This window comes from Ovis canadensis, chromosome 5, assembly GCF_042477335.2.
Source record: "Ovis canadensis isolate MfBH-ARS-UI-01 breed Bighorn chromosome 5, ARS-UI_OviCan_v2, whole genome shotgun sequence".
Lineage (NCBI taxonomy): Eukaryota > Metazoa > Chordata > Mammalia > Artiodactyla > Bovidae > Ovis > Ovis canadensis.
In genome coordinates this window covers 32398602-32419186 of record NC_091249.1, presented here as the reverse complement: position 1 = coordinate 32419186, position 20585 = coordinate 32398602, and the positions used below count along the sequence as shown (strand labels likewise).

The 20585-nt window shown below is 58.4% G+C and overlaps 2 protein-coding genes across 3 annotated transcripts in view; one reads left to right on the top strand and one right to left on the bottom strand.

The window, feature by feature from the left end:
- The window catches only part of HDGFL2 (HDGF like 2), a 16230-nt gene extending 9003 nt beyond the window's left edge, over positions 1-7227 (top strand). Inside the window, exons 5-16 of the mRNA XM_069589404.1 lie at positions 951-1067; positions 1175-1246; positions 2121-2286; positions 2408-2483; positions 2645-2954; positions 3902-4005; positions 4595-4668; positions 4801-4871; positions 5210-5311; positions 5501-5714; positions 6439-6571; positions 6891-7227. Of these exons, the coding sequence (XP_069445505.1) occupies positions 951-1067; positions 1175-1246; positions 2121-2286; positions 2408-2483; positions 2645-2954; positions 3902-4005; positions 4595-4668; positions 4801-4871; positions 5210-5311; positions 5501-5714; positions 6439-6571; positions 6891-6993 (1542 nt within the window). The 3' untranslated portion in view covers positions 6994-7227. The remainder of the gene's footprint in view (positions 1-950; positions 1068-1174; positions 1247-2120; positions 2287-2407; positions 2484-2644; positions 2955-3901; positions 4006-4594; positions 4669-4800; positions 4872-5209; positions 5312-5500; positions 5715-6438; positions 6572-6890) is intronic.
- PLIN4 (perilipin 4) lies at positions 7188-20585 on the bottom strand. 2 transcript variants are annotated; one of them, XM_069589402.1, is made up of 8 exons: positions 20498-20585; positions 20306-20370; positions 19645-19792; positions 18732-18793; positions 13373-16361; positions 13073-13260; positions 10695-10763; positions 7188-10616 (listed from the first exon to the last, which is right to left on the bottom strand). In XM_069589402.1, the coding sequence occupies exons 2-8, from the start codon at positions 20351-20353 to the stop codon at positions 10284-10286; spliced, it is 3837 nt and encodes a 1278-aa protein (XP_069445503.1). In that variant the 5' UTR covers positions 20354-20370; positions 20498-20585; the 3' UTR covers positions 7188-10283. The 2 variants fall into 2 exon arrangements, with proteins under 2 accessions (XP_069445503.1, XP_069445504.1); XM_069589403.1 differs by lacking the exon at positions 20498-20585 and having other exon boundaries at positions 20306-20426.

Genomic DNA, 20585 nt, shown 5'->3' with positions numbered 1-20585 from the left:
AAGGCCCTTTTTAATGATTTTTTAAAATAATATTTGGTTCCAATTATAACAATAAGCTATCATCATTGTAGATTTAAAAGATACGAAAAGCATAAAGCAGTGAGTGAAAAACGCCCAAATTCTCTGAGGGGGCTTTTGTGCCAAAGGACTGGAAGCATTCTGCTGTTTCTGTGTGCTCTTGAGTGTGATCAAGTGTGTGTGTGTGTGTGTGTGTGTGTGTGTGTGAAGCACAGACTGGCAATCATGCACACAGTATGTGTCTTGCTGGTTTTCCACCTGATAGACAAGCATTTCCTATTACTTGAAGGTTCAATTTTCAGTGGTTGAGAAGTAATCTCTGATATGGATGAATTCTGACCAACATTGTTAAGAGTATTGGACCTTTGGCTTCTCCACTTGGCATTGTTTCTTTAAAAGTCTCAGTTGTTTCTGTTTACAGTTGTTGGAGGAGTTAACAGAAATATGTCAAATGTCCTCCTCCCATCCTGCCCCTTAGAGAGAAACCAGAATTTGTAGGTTAATATGTATCCAGGTTTTACTTTTTGCTTTCATCTTTGCATTAAATGAATGTCATTATTACAGTTCCTTTTCCCCCATACTAGGGAGACACTTAGACAACCTCTTTCATTGTTCACCCAGCACCCCAGCTCATTTTTGGTGTTCTTTCCCCATGGTTGGCAGGGACAGGGAAGGGGGATGGTCTGTGTCTTTTTTGCCAGGTCTCTATGTGTTTGAGTCCTTTAGGAATTTCTCATGAGTGTATTTGGGTCGTATTTGTCCTCTGTGACTGGCTTCTCTCACTGAGCATCATGTCTAGGTTCAGTATACCTGGTTTTTATCAGATTCTCAAAGGGGTTCCTCCCCCTCCGAAAGCTTCCTAGGCTCTGGGTGCTCCATCAAGCACAAGGCCTTTCTCAGTTGCTGATCCATTTGGGCTGCTCCCCTTTTAGATGTCGGTCTCAAAACGAACTCGAAAGGCCTCCAGCGACCTGGATCAAGCCAGCATGTCTCCATCTGAGGAGGAGAACTCAGAAAGCTCCTCTGAGTCAGAGAAGACCAGTGACCAGGTGAGCAGCTGGCCAGAGCAAGAGCATAGGGGAGGGATGCTCGGGTGGGGCCGCATGTGGGCCTGCTGCCTGTGGGCCCCATGTCCGGCTCCCTCCTCTCCACCCAGGACTTCACCCCTGAGAAGAAAGCTGTTGTCCGGGCCCCGCGGCGGGGCCCCCTTCCAGGACGGAAGAAAAAGGTACAGAGGTTTGGTTTTGTTTCCTTCCCACATGGTGGCCTGGGAAAATTCCTTGCGCATCTCTCCATGGTCAGCCATGGCCCTCTGTTAGGGGTGGTCTGTTTTTGGAGGAAGGGAGGCCATAGCCCCAGAGTGACCCCAGAGCCCACTGACATTTGCCTCACCTTCACTCTTGGCTTTGCTCTGTGGTTTCCAAGCACAGTGTGCACAGAGCACCTCCCTGGAGGAGGCTACCCTGCTCCCTGGAGAGGGACTTAGAAGCCCGTTTGGGAAAGAGATGCTAGGGTCGAAGGGGCCAGGGTACTATTAGGGGCCCTGTGAGAGAGAGAAAGAGAGAGAGAGAGAGAGTGAGTGTGAGTGTGTGTGTGCCTGAATATGTGTATATGAGTATGGTGTGTGCATGAGTGTGTATGTAGCAGTTTGTGTTCTCACATGTGCAAGGGCCTGTGTGTGTATAAGCATGTATATACAAGCACGGTGTCTGGGTGTGCACATGTACCAGTGTGTGTGTACGAGTGTGGACATGATATAGTGTGTACATGTATGTTGGAGTGTGTTGTTTTACGTGTATAATAGAATTTGCATAGGTGTGTGAAAGCATGTGTCCTGTCTCCATGTGTACAAGTGTGTTGTGTGTCTGTACAAGTGTGTGTGTCTGTGTGAGCGTGGGCTGCACGTACCTGTGTGTGTCAGTATGTCTCAATCACTGTGTCTCCTGCAGAGGAGGGGTGGTGCAGGCGGGTGCCAACACCCTGACTGGGTGAATCGCTGCTGCCTGGGCTTCCTGGTTCCGGGCCAGAAGGAAAGGTCTCCATTTGGGGGAGGGGTGCCCGCCCCCCCACCCACCCTCCTCACCCTGCCCGCCCTCCTCCAGAAGGTGCCGTCTGCATCAGACTCGGATTCCAAAGCAGAATCGGACGCAGCCAAGGCCGAGCCGGTGCCCCCAGTGAGGTCACCGTCGTCGTCCTCCGCCTCCTCCTCCTCTTCCTCCTCGGACTCGGAGGTGTCAGTTAAGAAGCCTCCGCGGGGCCGGAAACCAGGTAGGTTGGCTGGGGCTGCTGCGTGGGGCCTGGGGCTGGGTGGGGCTGGGGGAGGCCCTGCAAGAGATGACCCCCGCCCCCCACCAGATTCGGGCAAGCTTACTCCTCTTTTCTTTTGCAGCCGAGAAACCTCCGCCCAAGCCCCGCGGGCGGAAACCTAAGCCTGAGCGGCCGCCCACCAGCTCCAGCAGCGACAGGTGGGTGCAGGGACTTGGGAGGGGCGCAGGCGGTGGGTGGGTGTGGGGCCCTGGATGGGGAGCACTAGGTGGGTGCAGGGCCTTGGGGGGGGCGCAGGCGGCGGGCGGGTGTGGCTCGAGGCCCCATGATGGCGTGCTAACCAGCCTGCGCGCGCCCTCAGCGACAGTGATGAGGTGGACCGCATCAGCGAGTGGAAGCGCCGGGACGAGGAGCGGCGGCGTGAGCTGGAGGCGCGTCGGCGCCGGGAACAGGAGGAGGAGCTGCGGCGGCTGAGAGAGCAGGAGAAGGAGGAGAAGGAGCGGCGGCGCGAGCGAGAGCGCGGGGAGGCGGCGCCTGGGGGCAGCGCGGGCAGCAGCGGTGAGGAGCTCAAGGACGACGACGAGCCGGTCAAGAAGCGTGGCCGCAAGGGCCGGGGTCGGGGCCCGCAGTCGTCCTCCGATTCGGAGCCTGAGGCCGAGCTGGACAGAGAGGTGCGTCTGTGTAGCACTGGCTGAGTGCCGGGACCAGAGATGGGGCAGCAAAGGCGGCCTGGAAATGCAGGAACCCCCTGCTGATGAGCTTACACCGGAGGGGTCAGTGCCTTGGGGGCGGGCAGGGTGACAACTGGGACGACAGGGCTTCTATCTCAAATAGGATGGACCTCATGGGCTGCAGGTGGGCAGCTGACATTAAGGAGTGAAGTGAGAGATTTGGAAAGATACTTGGGGGAGGGGCTTTCAGGCAGAGAGGCACAGCACATGCAAAGGCCCTGGGGCAGGACTGCACCTGGTGTGCTGGAGAGACAGTGAGGAGACCCATGTGTCTGGAGCAGAGTGAGCCAGGGAGAGGGAGCAGGGAGGGCAGCCAGGGGATGGGGCAGCTCATGCAGGGCCTGGTAGCCTTCTGGAGGACTTGGTGGTTTATGTGGGAGCCCTGGAAGACTGAGCAGAGATGGGGTGGGTGCTCATGGGTGCCCTCTGGCTGCTGAGTTGGGGGATGGCTTGTGGGTGAGTGAGGGAGCAGTGAGGCCTCTTGTGACTGTCAGCTCCTCGCCTCATGGCTCTCACAGGCCAGCCTGAGCCCAGGAATTAGAGCTCCCGGGCCTACTGCTTTTTGGTGTGAGCCTAGGAGCCCACTCTAGGGATGGTGGAGGGGAACAATGCCCTGTTCTCTCCCCAGCACTCTCTTTGTCACAAAGTAGGGGGGCCAAGTGCCCTGGCATAGGAAGTGTCCTGCTCAGCCAGAGAAATGTGCAGTGGGGCCCCCCACTGCTGGGTAGTCCTTTCAGGGCTGAGAAGCTTCTGCATGGGGATGGGCTGGACATGAGGTCCATCCCACCTGGTCTCGCAGCTCCCATCCAGGTGGAGGTGGTGGCAGGGTGTGTTGAGCTGTATCTTTGCCCACTGCTCCAGCCCCTTTTGTTCCCTGGTTGCTGCAGGTGAAGAAATCAGCTAAGAAGCTGCAGCCACAGGGCACAGAGCCTGCGAGGAGACCCAGCCAGAAGGAGAAGAGGGGGCGTTCTGAGGAAAAGCCACGAGCCAGGTCTGATCCCATGCTGCCCCCCCCCACAGCCCCCCTGGTCCCCACAACTCAGGGGAGGGCCCTGGGGTCCAAAGTCAGTTTTGGAGACTGCAGCAGTTGAAGTATCTGGTTCTCAGGACCCCATCAGGGTGTGCAGGAGCCTTCCCCTGGGCAACCCTATCCCCGGGGCACCAAGCTGTATCTGGGGCACCTGTGGTTGTCACACTGGGGACTCCTCGCACCTGATGGGTGGGGGCCAGAGAGGCTGCTCCTACCCCACGATGCCGAGATCAGCCAGCAGAGGATGACCCAGCCCAGACTGCCGAGCAGGACGTGGAATTGGAGCTGTAGTAACATGTCTGCCACCATTTCCTAGCGTCAGATCAGAGCCTCTAGTAACTCATGCACTGGGGTTTATGTAACTAGCCGCTGACCGTTAATCACCTGTTTAGAAAAAAAAAAATTGTTATCTGCTTCCTGGAGGAAGGACTGATCTCGCTGGTCCCCTCGGGCACTGCCCTCAACTGGATCGAGTGGGCCCTGGTCCCTGGTGGGGACATGGATCAGGGGCCCGCTAAGGGCTTGGCTGACTTTGGCTGACTCTCCACAGGCCCGTGAAGGTGGAGCGGACCCGGAAGCGGTCAGAAGGGTTTCCGCCAGACCGGAAGGTTGAGAAGAAGAAAGGTGAGGGGCTGCACAATGCTGGCTGCACCCTGGGGTCTTCGGGAGGGACGAGGGGTGGTCCTGGAAGAGCAAGTGGCTCCTGTCGGCGGGGACTCCACTCAGGCCCGGCGCTGCCTGCTCTCCTACCTGCAGAGCCCTCCGTGGAGGAGAAGCTACAGAAGCTGCACAGTGAGATCAAGTTCGCCCTGAAGGTTGACAATCCGGTGAGCCCTTCCTTGGGGTACAGAGGTCATGGCTAGGTCCCCCATCCTCTGACTGCTGGAGCTTCCTGAGAGGTCTCAGAACCCTGAGGCAAAACCAGGCTACCCAGGGTGGGTGCCCCTCCATGAGGGCCAGCCTGGCCTCTTGGGCGTAGTTCTCTGCATCTCCACCAGGTGGTGCCACGTGAGTCGTGGTCCTTCCCCTGTCCCGGGCTCCGGGCTTCCTGTAACTTGGCCGTCCCCCAAAGGGGGAGCCCCAGGGTCTCCCTCCCCACCCTCTTGGGCCCCAAGAGCCCCTTCAACTAGATGCTGATGCTGCTGACTTCTCTCCCCACTTGTAGGATGTGAAGAGGTGTCTAAATGCCTTGGAGGAACTAGGGACCCTGCAGGTGACCTCACAGATCCTTCAGAAGAACACGGATGTTGTGGCCACGTTGAAAAAGGTATGGCAGGGCCAAGGGATTGAAGGGGCTGGGAGCATGGGCCTGCTCTGGGAGCTGGGCTGCCTGTGGTCAGCGAGGAGGAAGCCGTGCTCATGGGAGGCACCGCCAGGGGTGGTTGGTGATGAGGGAGGGTGTCGGGACCGGGGTGAGGCAGCTGCACCTTCTGAGCCAGGCCTCTTGGTGAGCCAGATCCGCCGCTACAAGGCTAACAAGGAAGTGATGGAGAAGGCGGCGGAGGTCTACACCCGGCTCAAGTCTCGGGTCCTGGGACCAAAGATCGAGGCCATCCAGAAGGCGACCAAAACCGGGTCAGAGAAGGAGAGGGCCGAGGCGGAGAAGGCCGAGGAAGTGCTGGCCGGAGAGGAGGCCCCCACAGAGAGGGCGGAGGATGAGGCGAGCACTGGTGAGGAGCTCAAGGGAGGGACCAGGGTGGCTGGCAGGGCTCTGAGCATAGGCCGGTGCTCCCGCCAGACTGCCTGGGGGCATGATCCATTGGCACTGGCCGTGCAGGCTGGCTGTGTCCACAAGGTGGCCGGTGCTTGGGCCACACACCCCTGTGCCGCTCACAGGCACTGCCCTGAGTCAGGTAGTCTGAGAGGCCATGTGTGTGCTGCCCGGTGTGCGAGTGTTGCTGGAGCAGGCGGTCATGGAGGTCTGGGAGGAGGGAGGGCCACGGGTGAGCAGAGAGGAGCAAGGGCCGAGGCTGCTGGGCCAGGAGGGCGTGCCTTCTGGGAGCGGAGGGGTTAGGTGGGCCTGGTGAGATGCTTGGAGCAGCCTGGCAGGTGGGCATCGGCAGGGAGTCGGCAGAGCCGAGGCTGCCCAGGAACACTGAGGCCGTGTTTTTCCTGTCTTCTGGATCTGGCCTTGGCAGGGTTTTCCCTGGTGTTGCTGGCTGTTAGTTGACCAGCCCCTCCCATCTTTAGGCTGCATGGTCGGGGCTGGCTAGAGAAGGACCACACACAGCCTGCTGTCCCCGTGTGTCTGGTAGCTCGGGGGTGGAGCGGTGAAAGCAGAGACAAACAGGTTGAGGGCCCTTGAGATTTGCGTGTGGCTCACGCTCTTCAGACAGGGTTGCGGAGTCCCCGATGGTAGCCCCCTGCCGTGACCCATGAGCCTCTCTCCCACAGACCTCTCAGCTCCCGTGAACGGCGAGGCCGCGTCCCAGAAAGGGGAGAGCGCCGAGGACAAGGAGCCAGAGCAAGTACAGAACTCGGAGGAGGGGCTGGGGGGTGGCTCCTCCGAAGACCTGCTACACAATGAGTAAGTGTCACCCCAGCTGCAGGGCCCATTTCCAGAGAAGGCACCCCAGTGTCTGAGCCACTCTCAGTGGGGTCTGGGCCAAAGGGACTTCTGTGCCGCATGCTGATCCCCCAGCCCTATGGAGGGAGCTCTGAACTCAGAGCTGCTCTGAGCCTGGGCTTGGCGTGGGGGGTGGGCTGGCTTCCTCCTGACCCCCGTCGTGGGGAACAATGGTGCCTGCCTATGTGTGGCGGGGCTACAAGGGGAGCAAGTTGGGCTCTGTAGGAGGGGGCAGACAGACAGGTGGCCTGCTTACCCTGCCCCTACCATTCTCCCCCAGCGCCGTGAGGGAGGGCCCCGACCTGGATGGGCCTGGGAAGGAGTGGCTGGACCGAGAGCGGCTGCGGATGGACTCGGAGTCCCTGGACGAGGAGGAGAGCTGAGCCGGGCAGCCTGCGGCCAGGCCCTGCCGTCCTGAGCAGCTGCCCAGTGGCCAGCCTGGCTCCTTCCTGGTGCCCAGAAAGCAGAGAACTGTTGGGGAGACGCTGTGCTGTTCGTTTGTATTTGTCCCCCTGGGTTTTTTTTTTTTTTGCCTAATTTCTGTGGTTTCCAACCCACATGAAATGACTATAAAGGGTTTTTATAATGAAAAAAAAAGTCACTTTTATTGGCTTGGCTTTCTAAGCAGTGGTCAAGGGCCAGTCCGGGGACAGAGGGTTTTAAAGCACAAGGTCACTGTTAGTTGCGAATGTGAACTTGGTTCTGATGGTGCCCATGGCCCTGCAGGGCTGATGAGGGGCAGGGAGATGGGGTGAGCGAGGTCTTTCCCGAAATACCAGGAGGGGTGCTGCAGGCTGTTGTCCTTGACATTCAGAGGGTGAAGGCCTGGGGAGCAGGCCTCTCAGTGGACGTGGGCCGAGTGGCATCTCCATTCTGAGCTTCTCTAGACCAGGGAAGGGGGTAGTGTGTGTGTGTGTGTGTGCGCTTCTCTAGACCAGGGAAGGGGTAGGGGTGTGTGTGTGTGTGTGTGTGTGTGTGTGTCTGTGTGTGTGTAGCAGGCCTCTCTGTGGACGTGGGCCGAGTGGCATCTCCATTCTGAGCTTCTCTAGACCAGGGAAGGGGGTAGTGTGTGTGTGTGTGTGTGTGCGCGCTTCTCTAGACCAGGGAAGGGGTAGGTGTGTGTGTGTGTGTGTGTGTGTGTCTAGACCAGGGAAGAGGGTAGTGGGTGATGTGTTTGTGTGTGTGTGTGCGCTTCTCTAGACCAGGGAAGGGGGTAGTGTGTGTGTGTGTGTGCGCGCTTCTCTAGACCAGGGAAGGGGTAGGTATGTGTGTGTGTGTGTGTGTGTGCGTGTCTCTAGACCAGGGAAGGGTGTGTGTGTCTGTGTGTGTGTCTGTGTCTGTGTCTCTAGACCAGGGAAGGGTGTGTGTGGGTGTGTGTGTGTGCGTGTCTCTAGACCAGGGAAGGGTGTGTGTGTGTGTGTGTGTGTGTGTGTGTGTGTGTGTGTGTCTCTAGACCAGGGAAGGGGGTAGTGGGTGGTGTGTGTGTGTGCGTGTCTCTAGACCAGGGAAGGGTGTGTGTGTCTGTGTGTGTGTCTGTGTCTGTGTCTCTAGACCAGGGAAGGGTGTGTGTGGGTGTGTGTGTGTGCGTGTGTGTGCGTGTGTGCGTGTGTGTGTCTCTAGACCAGGGAAGGGTGTGTGTGTGTGTGTGCGCGTGTGTGTGGGTGTGTGTGTGTGCGTGTCTCTAGACCAGGGAAGGTTGTGTGTGTGTGTGTGTGTGTGTGTGTGTGTCTAGACCAGGGAAGGGGGTAGTGGGTGGTGTGTGCGTGTGCGTGTCTCTAGACCAGGGAAGGGTGTGTGTGTGTGTGTGTGCGTGTCTCTAGACCAGGGAAGGTTGTGTGTGTGTCTCTAGACCAGGGAAGGGGGTAGTGGGTGGTGTGTGTGTGTGCGTGTCTCTAGACCAGGGAAGGGTGTGTGTGTGTGTGTGTGTGTGTGTCTAGACCAGGGAAGGGGGTAGTGGGTGGTGTGTGTGTATATGTGTGTTGTGTGTTTCTCTAGACCAGGGGAAGGGGTAATGGGTGGTGGGTGGTGTGTGTGCATGCTTCTCTAGACCAGGGAAGGGGATAGTGGTTGGTCTGTGTGTGTGGTGTGTCTGTGTATGTGTGGCCCACCCAAGCACCTACACAGGGCAGGTGTCTATAAACAGTCACCTCTGTTGTGTGTCCTGCTGGTGGCCCAGCCTCTCTGTCCTGGTGGGTTAGCGCCCAGAGCATGGCTCTGCTCTCTGGGCCTGGCACCCCCACTGTGGTTTGACTGGACTTAAGACTGTTGCTGAACTCAGATTCTGTGAACCACCGTTTCCAGCGTCACCCCCTCTGATGGCCATATGGGATGGGCAAAAAGGCAAGAAAGGCTTGGGGAAGGTCCCAGACTGGTCCCAGTGTCCTGCCTCAGCCAGCTCCCCAAGACGTGGTGATCCTCTGGGGACAGCTGGAGCATTTGTCCGGGTCTCAGAGCACTCGATCATTTCTGAGAAGAGGGGCCATCTCGAGCCCTCTGTCAGGGAGGTGGCCAGCTGGGGGGATGCAGGTGTGATGGGCTCTGCAAAGCGGGCGCTTGACGAGGCTTAGGCTACTGGCAGTCAGCAGCTCTCCCAGCATCTCCTGGGCCCCGGGGAGCAGGATCGGGGGGACTGGACCTCCATGGCCCCACCTTCCCGTGTGCAGCCCACCTCCTAGGGTGCCTTGAGGACTCAAGGAAAGCATGGCTGGAAAGGAAGCCTGTCCAGTGGCTGCCAACCCAACCCCTAGCCTCCAGCCTGGAGCATGTGACCAGGACCTGAACACACGTCAAACATGTTTTTGTTCTGTGGGTGGGGGGTTGGCCACACCACGTAGCTTGTGGGGTCTTAGTTCCCTGTCCAGGGGTCGAACCCATACCATCAGCAGTGAAAGCCTGGAGACCTAAACTGTGGGACCTCAAGGGAAGTCCCTCGAGCACCTTCTGTCATGTGCTCCCTGGGGTCCCTCCCTTTGTTCCTTCATCGGGAGCTTCTGGGCCCAGGGCCTCAGACCATCAGCTCTGGACCCCTGTGATCAGCCGTGACCCGGGGTGCTGTTGGCGGGTAGGCTGCGTCAGGAGGGGACGTGTACTCTCTCCCCCCCACCACCTGCACCATCTGGCCCTCAGTTGCAGCAGTTGCTTCAGCTTTGCCTTCACAAAGCCCCTTGACCTCCCCCAAAGGTCAGTGGAGGCGGCAGGGTCAGCAGAGGCAGTGGGAGCCCACCTGCCCCGGGCCAACGGCATTCTGGTATATTTGGGGGTGTGCGCTGTTAGCTGCTGGACGTGTGCTTTCAGAACAAGGACGGAGCTGCTTGGAACCCAGGACGGAGGAGCAGGGCTGCCTGCTAACTGGTGGCTAGAGGACCGCAGCTGGGGTGGAAGGCCCCCAGAGTTTATAAAAGATAAAATGGCCCTGGTCGGGATGCAGAGTGGAGAACTTTCTGGGCAGGCACCATACCCTTTCTTGAGCGCTTGCTTGAGATCTTCAGGCTAACGCCCACCACCAGGGGTCTTAGCTGCCTGGGGTTCCTCAGCCATAAGGACCAGCCGAGCTCGTGCTCAGGGAGGCAGGTGGGCGGTACAGACAGGCCTGGCGCCGGGTGCATGGTGTGGTGGAACTCCAGGACCCAGAGCTTTGGGGGCTTGGAGCTGGTTCTGGGCAGGGGAGGGGCTCCTACAGCAGCTGCCCGTCAGCGGGCAGGGTGAAGGGCCCCACCAGCCAGCCAAGCGGAGGGCCTTGCTGCACGCTCCGCAGCACCTGCTCCAGGCCCTGCCACGCCTGGCCCACACCCTGGCGGCTCTCAGCCAGCCGCTTGACTGGCAGCTCTGCCACTGTGGTGGCCGAGGAGACCATGCCATAGAGCTCACAGATGCTGTGCCGTGCCTGCTGGAGCTGCCACTGAAGCTCCGTGGGGAGGCCCTGGAGGCCGGAGGCCAGGCGGCTGTAGGACACATGGAGCTGCTGGACGAGGTTGCAGGCCCTGGACAGAGCCCCAGTGGCCGGCACCTGTGCACAGAAGGAGTGAGGTGAGTGGGGCTGGAGGCAAGGGGCGGGCCCGCCAGCCTCTCACTGATAGGCACTCACCTCCCCAGCAGCGGCTTCCTCTGGTTGGCTGCTCACATCCCTGACTGGAGCCTGCTGGGCCTCCTCGATCTAGGAAAACAAGAGCCCAGCACAAACGTGATGGCTTCTCAGCGGGGATCCCCTCTGACACACTCAGGGTGCCCTTTCCTGGCCCAGCATCTCATGTCCACCTTTCCCGTGGCGTGGGGGAACGCTTTGGAGCCAGAGGGTGGTGCGTCAAGAGGCAATAATCCTGGTGCCTTGTGAGGTTATCAGGCGCTCAGAGAGCAGGATGGCAGCGGCACCATCACCCCAGCTCAGCAGCACCCCCTGACCACCCCCAACATCTCCCAGAGGCCTTGGAACCAAGCTTCTCACCATGGCTGCCTGGCCAGCTCCAGGCGCCTGTGACCTCCCCTCCTGCTAACCTCCCATGGTGCTCTGTTCCGGCCACACTGGCCCTTGTCCCTGAGCATGTCCAGCGTGCTGCTGCCCCAGGGCCTTTGCACATGCCACCCACTCAGCCTGGAATGTGTTTCCTCTGGCCCAGTGCGGGGGTCCTCTCCATCAGATCCAGGTCCCCCAGGTCCTCTCCATCAGATCTCTGTTTCCCTCCTCAGAGGCTATCACTGTCCAGTTAGGAAATTTCTGTGTTGATTTCCCCTCTTGGTCTGGAGCTCTGTCATGACTGTTTCCTCCTTGTATTTTGGGTCCTGGGTGCATAGGAACCCCCCACCCCCATTGACTTATCTTTCTTGTCATCCTGAGACGTCAGCAAGTGGACCAAATATGCACTTCAACTTTCCCTCCCCCTCCCAGCCCTCGCCCCAGCAGTTGACTCCATCAGGGGGCTCCTGCTCATCTGCAGGTTACCCTGTCAAAGACTAGGCCATAATGTCCATCACCCACCTACCCAGAGCAATTCCAAGTGTCTCCTGCTGAAAGTCTCCAAGGCCTTAAAGGGTCTTGGCTCTCTCACTTCCTGTGTCTAACCTGGATGCACTGCTCTGAAAACACATCTAGAACCCAGCTCCTCAAACCTCTCTCATCTCTCATCTCCATTCCTGGACCCCTGTGGCCAGTCCTCCCCACAGGAGCCAGAGCGATCCACCTCAATAAAGCCTCTGTTGGATCAGGCCATCTTCACTTTGCAGTCCTGGGCATTGTGGGGTATGGAGCAGCCTCCCTTGCCTCCACCCACTCAATGCCAAGAGTCCTGCCGAGTGACTGCCACTGACGTTCCCAGGCTTGGTCCAGTGTTCCCTGGGGACGGGACTGCCCCGTTGAGACCCTCTGGGCTGGAGCAGTGGTCCTTAGATGTGGTTTACCAGACCCCTGGGTGCCGATTGAAAACAGGCGCCTCTTAGGGATCCTGACTCAAACAGCTGGGCTGGGTTCCTTGCTACCTGAGTAGGTGGGGCTGCTCAACATTTAAGACCCATGAGCTTGGGAACCTGGAGGTCCTCAGAGCTGGAGCTCCATCACCGTCTGCATCAACCATGGACTGGATGCCACTGAACTTCTACCACAGCAGGTCAGCCCCACCGCCCATGAGGAATTGGCGTGAGTGTTGGCAGTGATGTGGGGGAGAAAGCCTGGTCTGGGGAGTGAGTGGAGCCGGTGAGGGAGCACGACCCTGCTGGCTGGTGCCTGTCTCCACAGGGGCATTCATGTCACCTTCAAGGAACTTCACTGGTGGTCCAGTGGTTAAGAATCTGCCTGCCAATGCAGGGGACACAGGTTCAATCCCTGACCCTGGAAGATGCCACACGCCTTGGAGCAACTAAGCCTGTGCGCTACAACTAATGAGACCAGGCTCTGGAGCCCACAGGCTGCAACTACTGAGCCCACATGCTGCAACTACTGAGCCTGCGCTCTGCAACAAGAGAAGCCGCCACAGTGAGGAGCCTGAACACCACAACTAGAGACAGGCTGCTGGCAGCAACAATGCCAAATTTAAAACAGTCACCCTTGATTGGGCCCCCTTTCTTGCATCACTGAACTCCATCCAGATTGCATGGGCCTTCTACCCTGTCCCTCCCTGCCTTCACTTTACCCTCCCTACCCCAGGCAATTTTCTCCTCCTCAGAACACACCTAGCTTGTTCTCAGGCCACTGTCTGTCCTTGTCATCCCAACTTTGCACAGGATGTGACCCAAACGGACATGTCCTAGCCCTGCTGCGCATTTCTGCATGCCTGTCATGTCTCCTGTGCAGCCTCGTTGGCTGCAAGTGTTGGGTCACATGCCCATCTCCCCCACCCCTCCCGAGAGGCAAGCTCCTTGAGAGTAGGCCCGTGACCAAGTGGGTGATGGGCACGTACTGGGTGCTCAGTCCGTGTCCGTCCACTCCCCAGCCCGAAGCTGAGGACCATGCCTGGGAAGAGGCAAGGAGCTTACCTCCCTGAAGGCATCCTCAAGCTGGGCCAGCGCATCCCGTGCCTGGAACTCGCTGTGCTGCAGGTGGCTGAGGGCATGCTCGAAAGCCCGCTGGCGGAAGCCGGGGGCCACGTCACCCAGACGCACGAAGTAGCTGCCTTGGTCGGCCGTGATCTCCCTCCGCCTGGGCTGGGTAGCAGCCAGCTGAGCTGAAAGGGAAGACAGGGTTGCTCAGTCCTCACGAGAGGCCCCTCGGGTACCAGGGGCCTGGGGGTGTACAGACAACGGTGGCCCTGGGAGCTGGGACTGGGCTGTCCTTACCTTGTTCCTCGGCGCTCATGGGCTGGAAGATCTCTCCCAGCTCCTCCAGCTCATCCCGGAGCGCTCCAAAGCCCTGGGCTCCTTCCTGGCCATGAGCGGTGGCCCCGGGAGCAGCATCCACCTTGCCCAGGGTGGCCTCTTGGCTGAACATGGCCTCAGTTGACAGAGGTCCGTGGTCGCTGTGCTGAGCCTGAGTGGGGCTTGGGATGGTTTGTTCTCCTTCATCTGGGGCCCTGGAACTGGCAAGTCCAACTGAGGTGGCAGCCTTGGAATCAGGTAACAGGTTTGGGGTGATCCCCACCCCAGTGTGCATACCTTCTTGGGCCACATGCCCTACGCTGCTGAGCCCAGAGGACATGGCACCTTCGGTGCCAGTCAAGATGGTCATGGTAGTGTCCATGCCAGTCTGGATGGCCTCCTTGCCCACATCCATTGCTCCAGTGATTGAAGTAGACAGAACATCTTTGGTGCCAGTCAAGATGGACTTGGTGGTGTCCATGCCAACCTGAACAGCCCCCTTGGCCACTCCCATTGCCCCAGTAATTGAAGTAGACAGAACATCTTTGGTGCCAGTCAGGACAGTCTTGGTGGTGTCCATGCCAGTCTGGACAGCCCCTTTGGCCACACCCATGGCCCCAGTGAGCCCAGTGGACACGGTGTCTTTGGTGCCAGTCAAGACAGTCTTGGTGGTGTCCATGCCAGTCCGGACTGTGCCCTTGGCCATGCTGACTGCTCCAGTGAGCCCAGTGGACACAGTGTCTTTGGTGCCAGTCAGGACAGTCTTGGTGGTGTCCATGCCAGTCTGGACAACCCCTTTGGCCACACTCATGGCCCCAGTGAGCCCAGTGGACACAGTGTCTTTGGTGCCAGTCAAGACAGTCTTGGTGGTGTCCATGCCAGTCTGGACTGTGCCCTTGGCCATGCTCACTGCTCCAGTGAGCCCAGTGGACACGGTGTCTTTGGTGCCAGTCAGGACAGTTTTGGTGGTGTCCATGCCAGTCTGGACAACCCCTTTGGCCACACCCATGGCCCCAGTGAGCCCAGTGGACACGGTGTCTTTGGTGCCAGTCAGGACAGTTTTGGTGGTGTCCATGCCAGTCTGGACAACCCCCTTGGCCACACGCATGGCCCCAGTGAGCCCAGTGGACACGGTGTCTTTGGTGCCAGTCAGGACGGTCTTGGTGGTGTCCATGCCAGTCTGGACTGTGCCCTTGGCCATATTCACTGCAGCAGTGAGCCCAGTGGACACGGTGTCTTTGGTACCAGTCAGGACAGTCTTGGTGGTGTCCATGCCAGTCTGGACAACCCCTTTGGCCACACCCATGGCCCCAGTGAGCCCAGTGGACACAGTGTCTTTGGTGCCAGTCAGGACAGTCTTGGTGGTGTCCATGCCAGTCTGGACAACCCCTTTGGCCACACCCATGGCCCCAGTGAGCCCAGTGGACACGGTGTCTTTGGTGCCAGTCAGGACGGTTTTGGTGGTGTCCATGCCAGTCTGGACTGTGCCCTTGGCCATGCTCACTGCTCCAGTGAGCCCAGTGGACACAGTGTCTTTGGTGCCAGTCAAGACAGTCTTGGTGGTGTCCATGCCAGTCTGGACAACCCCTTTGGCCACACTCATGGCCCCAGTGAGCCCAGTGGACAGAGTGTCTTTGGTGCCAGTCAAGACAGTCTTGGTGGTGTCCATGCCAGTCTGGACTGTGCCCTTGGCCATGCTCACTGCTCCAGTGAGCCCAGTGGACACGGTGTCTTTGGTGCCAGTCAGGACAGTCTTGGTGGTGTCCATGCCAGTCTGGACAACCCCTTTGGCCACACCCATGGCCCCAGTGAGCCCAGTGGACACGGTGTCTTTGGTGCCAGTCAGGACAGTCTTGGTGGTGTCCATGCCAGTCTGGACAACCCCTTTGGCCACACTCATGGCCCCAGTGAGCCCAGTGGACACGGTGTCTTTGGTGCCAGTCAGGACAGTCTTGGTGGTGTCCATGCCAGTCTGGACAGCCCCCTTGGCCACACCCATGGCCCCAGTGAGCCCAGTGGACACGGTGTCTTTGGTGCCAGTCAGGACAGTCTTGGTGGTGTCCATGCCAGTCTGGACTGTGCCCTTGGCCATGCTCACTGCTCCAGTGAGCCCAGTGGACACAGTGTCTTTGGTGCCAGTCAGGACAGTCTTGGTGGTGTCCATGCCAGTCTGGACTGTGCCCTTGGCCATATTCACTGCAGCAGTGAGCCCAGTGGACACGGTGTCTTTGGTGCCAGTTAGGACGGTCTTGGTGGTGTCCATGCCAGTCTGGACAGCCCCCTTGGCCACACCCATGGCCCCAGTGAGCCCAGTGGACACGGTGTCTTTGGTGCCAGTCAGGACGGTCTTGGTGGTGTCCATGCCAGTCTGAACAGCCCCCTTGGCTATACCCATGGCTCCAGTGAGCCCAGTGGAGACAACATCTGTGGTTCCAGTCAAGACAGTCTTGGTGGTGTCCATGCCAGTCTGGACTGTGCCCTTGGCCATGCTCACTGCTCCAGTGAGCCCAGTGGACACGGTGTCTTTGGTGCCAGTCAGGACGGTTTTGGTGGTGTCCATGCCAGTCTGGACTGTGCCCTTGGCCATGCTCACTGCTCCAGTGAGCCCAGTGGACACGGTGTCTTTGGTGCCAGTCAGGACGGTTTTGGTGGTGTCCATGCCAGTCTGGACTGTGCCCTTGGCCATGCTCACTGCTCCAGTGAGCCCAGTGGACACTACATCTTTGGTGCCTGTTACTACTGTCTTGGCGGTGTCTATACCAGTCTGTAGGGCCCCTTTGGCCACATCCACTGCCCCAGTTGCCCCACTGGCCACAGCATCCTTGGTGACTGTCAGCGTGGATTGGGTCATCCCTAGGCCTCCCTGGACCACACCTTTAGCTGTGTCCACGATACTAGCCATCCCTGTGGTGAGAGCATCCTTGGTCCTGGCCATCTGGGAGGACATCAGGTCCTTTGCCCCGGAGATCATCTGATGAGGCGAGAGACTCGTGATGAAGCAGAGAGTTGAAAGACACCTCTCCCCCCAACCCCAGATCTCCTCCTCCCCCCAGTTCTTGACATGCCCTGGGGAGTGGGACCTGCTCCCTGGAGACCTGGCCAGCTCACCTCTCACCCTGACATACCACCTACCCTGGCTCCCAGGACACAGTCCCTCAGGCTCCATCACAGGGCCACGTGGTGCCCAGATGTGGCAGACCCTGACTGTTGACAGCTACGCCCCAGCACCCTCTGTGCCCAGTATCCCTTAGCCTGGGCTCAGCAAGTCTTAGAATTACATGTTTTGTTCATCTTGCCTAATCTCAGTTTACATCAAATTTTGAGCCTGGTGTCTCCATCACAGGGAGAAATTTGAGGTGACCAAATGCTTGTTAACATGAATATATTCAAGTGAAAGAAGGGGATCCACGTTTAGAAAAGTGATAACTGGGGATTTCCCTTGTGGTCCAGTGGCTAAGACTCTGCACTCCCAATGCAGATGGCCCAGGTTGGACCCTTGATCAGGGAACTAGATCCCCCATGCTACAACAAAGATCAAAGATCCCTTGTGCAGCAACTAAGACCTGGGGCAGCCAAATAAATATTATTTTTTAAAGTAATAACCAGAAAAGTACAGGGCCAAGTATTGGATCTGAGCCATAGGAACCAAGTTCATAACTTGGTATGTCATTTTTTAAAAATTTATTTGTTTTTGGCTGTGCTGGGTCTTTGTCGCTGAGTGGGTTTTTCTCTAGTTGTGGCAAGTGGAGTCTACATTCTAGCTGTGGTGTGGGCTTCTTGCGGTGGCTTCTCTTGTTGCGGAGCACGGGCTTTAGAGCACAGGCTCAGTAATTGTGGAGTATGGCCTCAGTTGCTCCAAGGCATGTGGGATCTTCCCGAATCAGGGATCGAACCCTAGTCTGCATTGGCAGGGAAGATTCTTTGCCACTGAGCCACCAGGGAAACCCGGTAGCACAGGGCAGTTTCTGCTAGTTCTTCCAAACTGCTGAAGGGTTGTGATGGCCTCAAGATGGCTACCACTCAACTTCAACCAGGAGTGTGCTGTTTCCAATTCAGGTGTTCCTAGACCTGAGTGATCCTGCCCCGGTGATCCTAACACTGGGCAGTGTCTCGGGACATCTGTGGTAGTCATGACTTCAGAGAGAGCATGCTCCTAGCATAGAGTGGGTGGGTGTCAGGAATGCTGCTAAACACCCCACAATGCCCAGGACAGCCCCCAACCGAGGATGATCTGACTCTGAATTGGCCATGATAGCGAAGTTGAGAAACCCTGAAATAGTCTCACCACCTGCCCTTCTGCCCAACGTCCTCTCAAGTGGGTACTGTGCCCACAGAGACCTGGGTTCAAATCCCAGCTCTCTCCTATACTTGCTGTGTGACCTCTGGCAAGCCACACCCCCTGCTCTGAGCCTCATCGGAAATGGTGATTAAGACAGCACCTCCTTCAAAGACTGGTTAAAAAAAAAGGAGTCAAGGTCCCTGACCAACTTTGCAGGTAGCAGACGCTCCATTAATGGAAGTGAAGAGGGATGGAGGGGGAGGAGTGAAAAAATGGGTAGAGGGGCCCTAAGCTGCCAGAGTCTGCTTTAATTTGGCCCAGAGGACAAACCAAGCAGTACTTTGCCCTCTGAAGAGCTCAGATGTGGCCAAGCTGAGGGCACAGGGGAATAAAAGAAGACTCTAGAGTGCGGTGTGTGCTGAGCGCAAGGGTTGGATTGGAGCTCTCCACCCTGCTGTGGCCCTCAGTGGTCTTACATCAGCCACTCTGCTTGCCCTGACCTTGGGGACAAGGATACCTGGGTGGTTCCCATTCATCCAGGACCGAGGGTGGATGCAGCGTTGGCCATTGTTCAGCTTCTGACTGCCCAAGGTTCACATCCCAAGCTACCTTTTCTTCCTGTGTGACTTTTGACAAATGGCTTGGCTTCTCTGTGCTTCAGCTTTTATGTGGGGTACTATTGCTCCCTCCCTGTTGCAATGGGGAGGATTAACTATTAAACAGCACGTGTAAAGCACTTAGGCCAGAGCCTGACATGTGGTGAGTGCATTGCCCCTGTTTTGGTCATATTGTGCTAGGTACAGCACCAAGGTGGGAGTTGGCAGGGAGTGGGGTGTCTGTAGACCGGATGGTGCCAGGGAGTACTGCATCCATTTCTCAGATGCAGAAATAGAGGCTCCAAGGAGAAGACTGGCCTGTCACCCAACAGCGGTACACACAGGGGTGTCTGCTTTTTCCTTGGCCTATGACAACCCTCCAGATGGCAGGAACCAAAACATCCTGGGAAGAGGTACCCCAGAGGGAGGCAAGGCCATCAGACCAGGCTCTGCTAGCCCCTCTCACCTTGTCTGAAGGCAGCAGCGTCTTCTCTAACCCCCTGGCCGTCTGCTCCGGGTCAGCGGGCGCTGGGGGGACAAGAGCCAGTGAGGCAACCCAGGGAGGGACATGGGCTAGCATCAGCCACCCTGGAGCCCATTGCACAATCAGCGGGCACAGCCTGAAAGGTCAGGAATGTCCCAGCTGCCCTGCCGGGGACAACAGAAGGTGACATCCATGACCATGGGCCTAGCTCAGTCACTGGTCTCACTGGGGGCTCCCTCAACCCCCAGGACTGGCTTCCTGGCACAGGGGTTCCCTAGAGTTCTCTCTGATGGGGTCCTGGGTGCTGAACGCCCATCGAGGGGGGGGCGGGCGGTCGCAGGGAAAGGAGTTGGGGCCCTGCCTTGCCACGCCTGACTACAGCTGGCAGCTGCCTGCCCAGCCTGGATATACAGAGCAGAAGTCAGCTGCTTGGGGCTCTGGGCCCAGAGCTGCCACCTCAGCCTGCACTCCCCTGCTCCAGCCCCTCTTCGGGCCCTGGGGCTAGGGCTGCCCCGAGCATTCTGTCTGAGCAACTGGAGGCTGTGTGACCCCAGGGAAGCTGCTGTCCCTCTCTGGAACCAGGATCAAAATCTCAGATAAGCTTAGACCCGTGGAACATCCACAGTACATCAGAAATGGGGTGATGGAAGGTGGAGGGGGCGTTGAGAATATGAGAGCACGGCTGTGTCTATGCCCCTATTCTGGCTGACTTATGCCCCCTCAGGTCACTCATACTGATGCCCTGAGTCCCCACTTGGCACTAAATGAGCATGCCAGCCTCACAGGGTCTATCAAGGCATCACAGGCACATAAGAAGCGCCCCCAAGTTCAGCAGAAGTCCCTTCTGGGGTCCACCTCCTGAGCCCCCACCTCACCCACGGAGCTGTCCACTCACCCTGAGCCTGGGGCTGGGCGGCCTCCTCGGCTGAAGCACCTGCAGGCTCGGCAGCTGGCCGGGCCTCTCTTGCTGAGCTGTGGGCGTTGGCCACCAGGTTCCGGGCAGCACTGAAGCCAGGCAGGGACCCAAAGAAGCTGCCCAGGGTCTACGTGGGGTGGGGTGTGTGTGAGCAGAGCCAGGTGTGGTTGGGTGGGGCAAGGGGCACATCAGACAGCCCTGGGTTCCCAGACCACCCCGGACCCTTGCTCCTGGGTGACCTCAGGAAAGTGTCCCAGCCACTCTGAGCCTCAGTTTCCTCACCTGAGCAATGGGCAGGTTCAGTCTATCTCCCAGGGACAGAGGAAATAATCCTCCGGGTCTCTAAAGACATTTTCCTTTCAGGGCTCACATCTCACAGATGGGGAAACTGAGGCTCAGAGAGGGGCCGATGCTGGCCCAGGGTCACATAGCAGGGGAAGAACTGAGGTTTGAGTGCATCCTTCCACCCCTCACCCTCCAGCTGGGGACCAGATGGAAGACTGGCCTGGTGGCTCTCAGAGCCCCCCCAACCGACCTGGGAAGCCCCTTCAGACCCCAGGACTATGGAGGTCACTTCCCTAAGGTTCTGGGGGCTTCTCAGGGCCCAGCTGGGGTAGTTCCCTCCCACACCTACCCTCACCTTGCCCTTGGGTTTGGGGGGATCCTGGCCTCCATCTCGAGCAGACATGGTAACCCTCTAGGCAGCTGGAAGGAGGTAGAGATGGGGGAGGGGCATGAATGGGGGCTCCCGGGCCTCCTGCCCGACACCCATAACCCCGAGCAGTTCCCCAGCTCCTGCCCAGAGGCCGGCCTCACCCCTGGCATTGCTCACCTGGACCGTGTGGGGGTCCCTTGGAGTGACAGGCGGTGCAGCCGGCAGCTGGGCTCTCAGCTCCCAGGCCTTATAGGGTCTGGGGTGG

Excerpts from the sequence above, each read along its gene's own strand:
- PLIN4 (XM_069589402.1), bottom strand. The coding sequence starts at position 20,353 with ATGTCTGCTCGAGATGGAGGCCAGGATCCCCCCAAACCCAAGGGCAAG. Across the intron at positions 18,794-19,644 it reads CGCCCAGCCCCAGGCTCAGG|CGCCCGCTGACCCGGAGCAG; the intron begins GTGAGTGGACAG and ends TTGTCCCCCCAG. Across the intron at positions 13,261-13,372 it reads CATGAGCGCCGAGGAACAAG|CTCAGCTGGCTGCTACCCAG; the intron begins GTAAGGACAGCC and ends CTTCCCTTTCAG.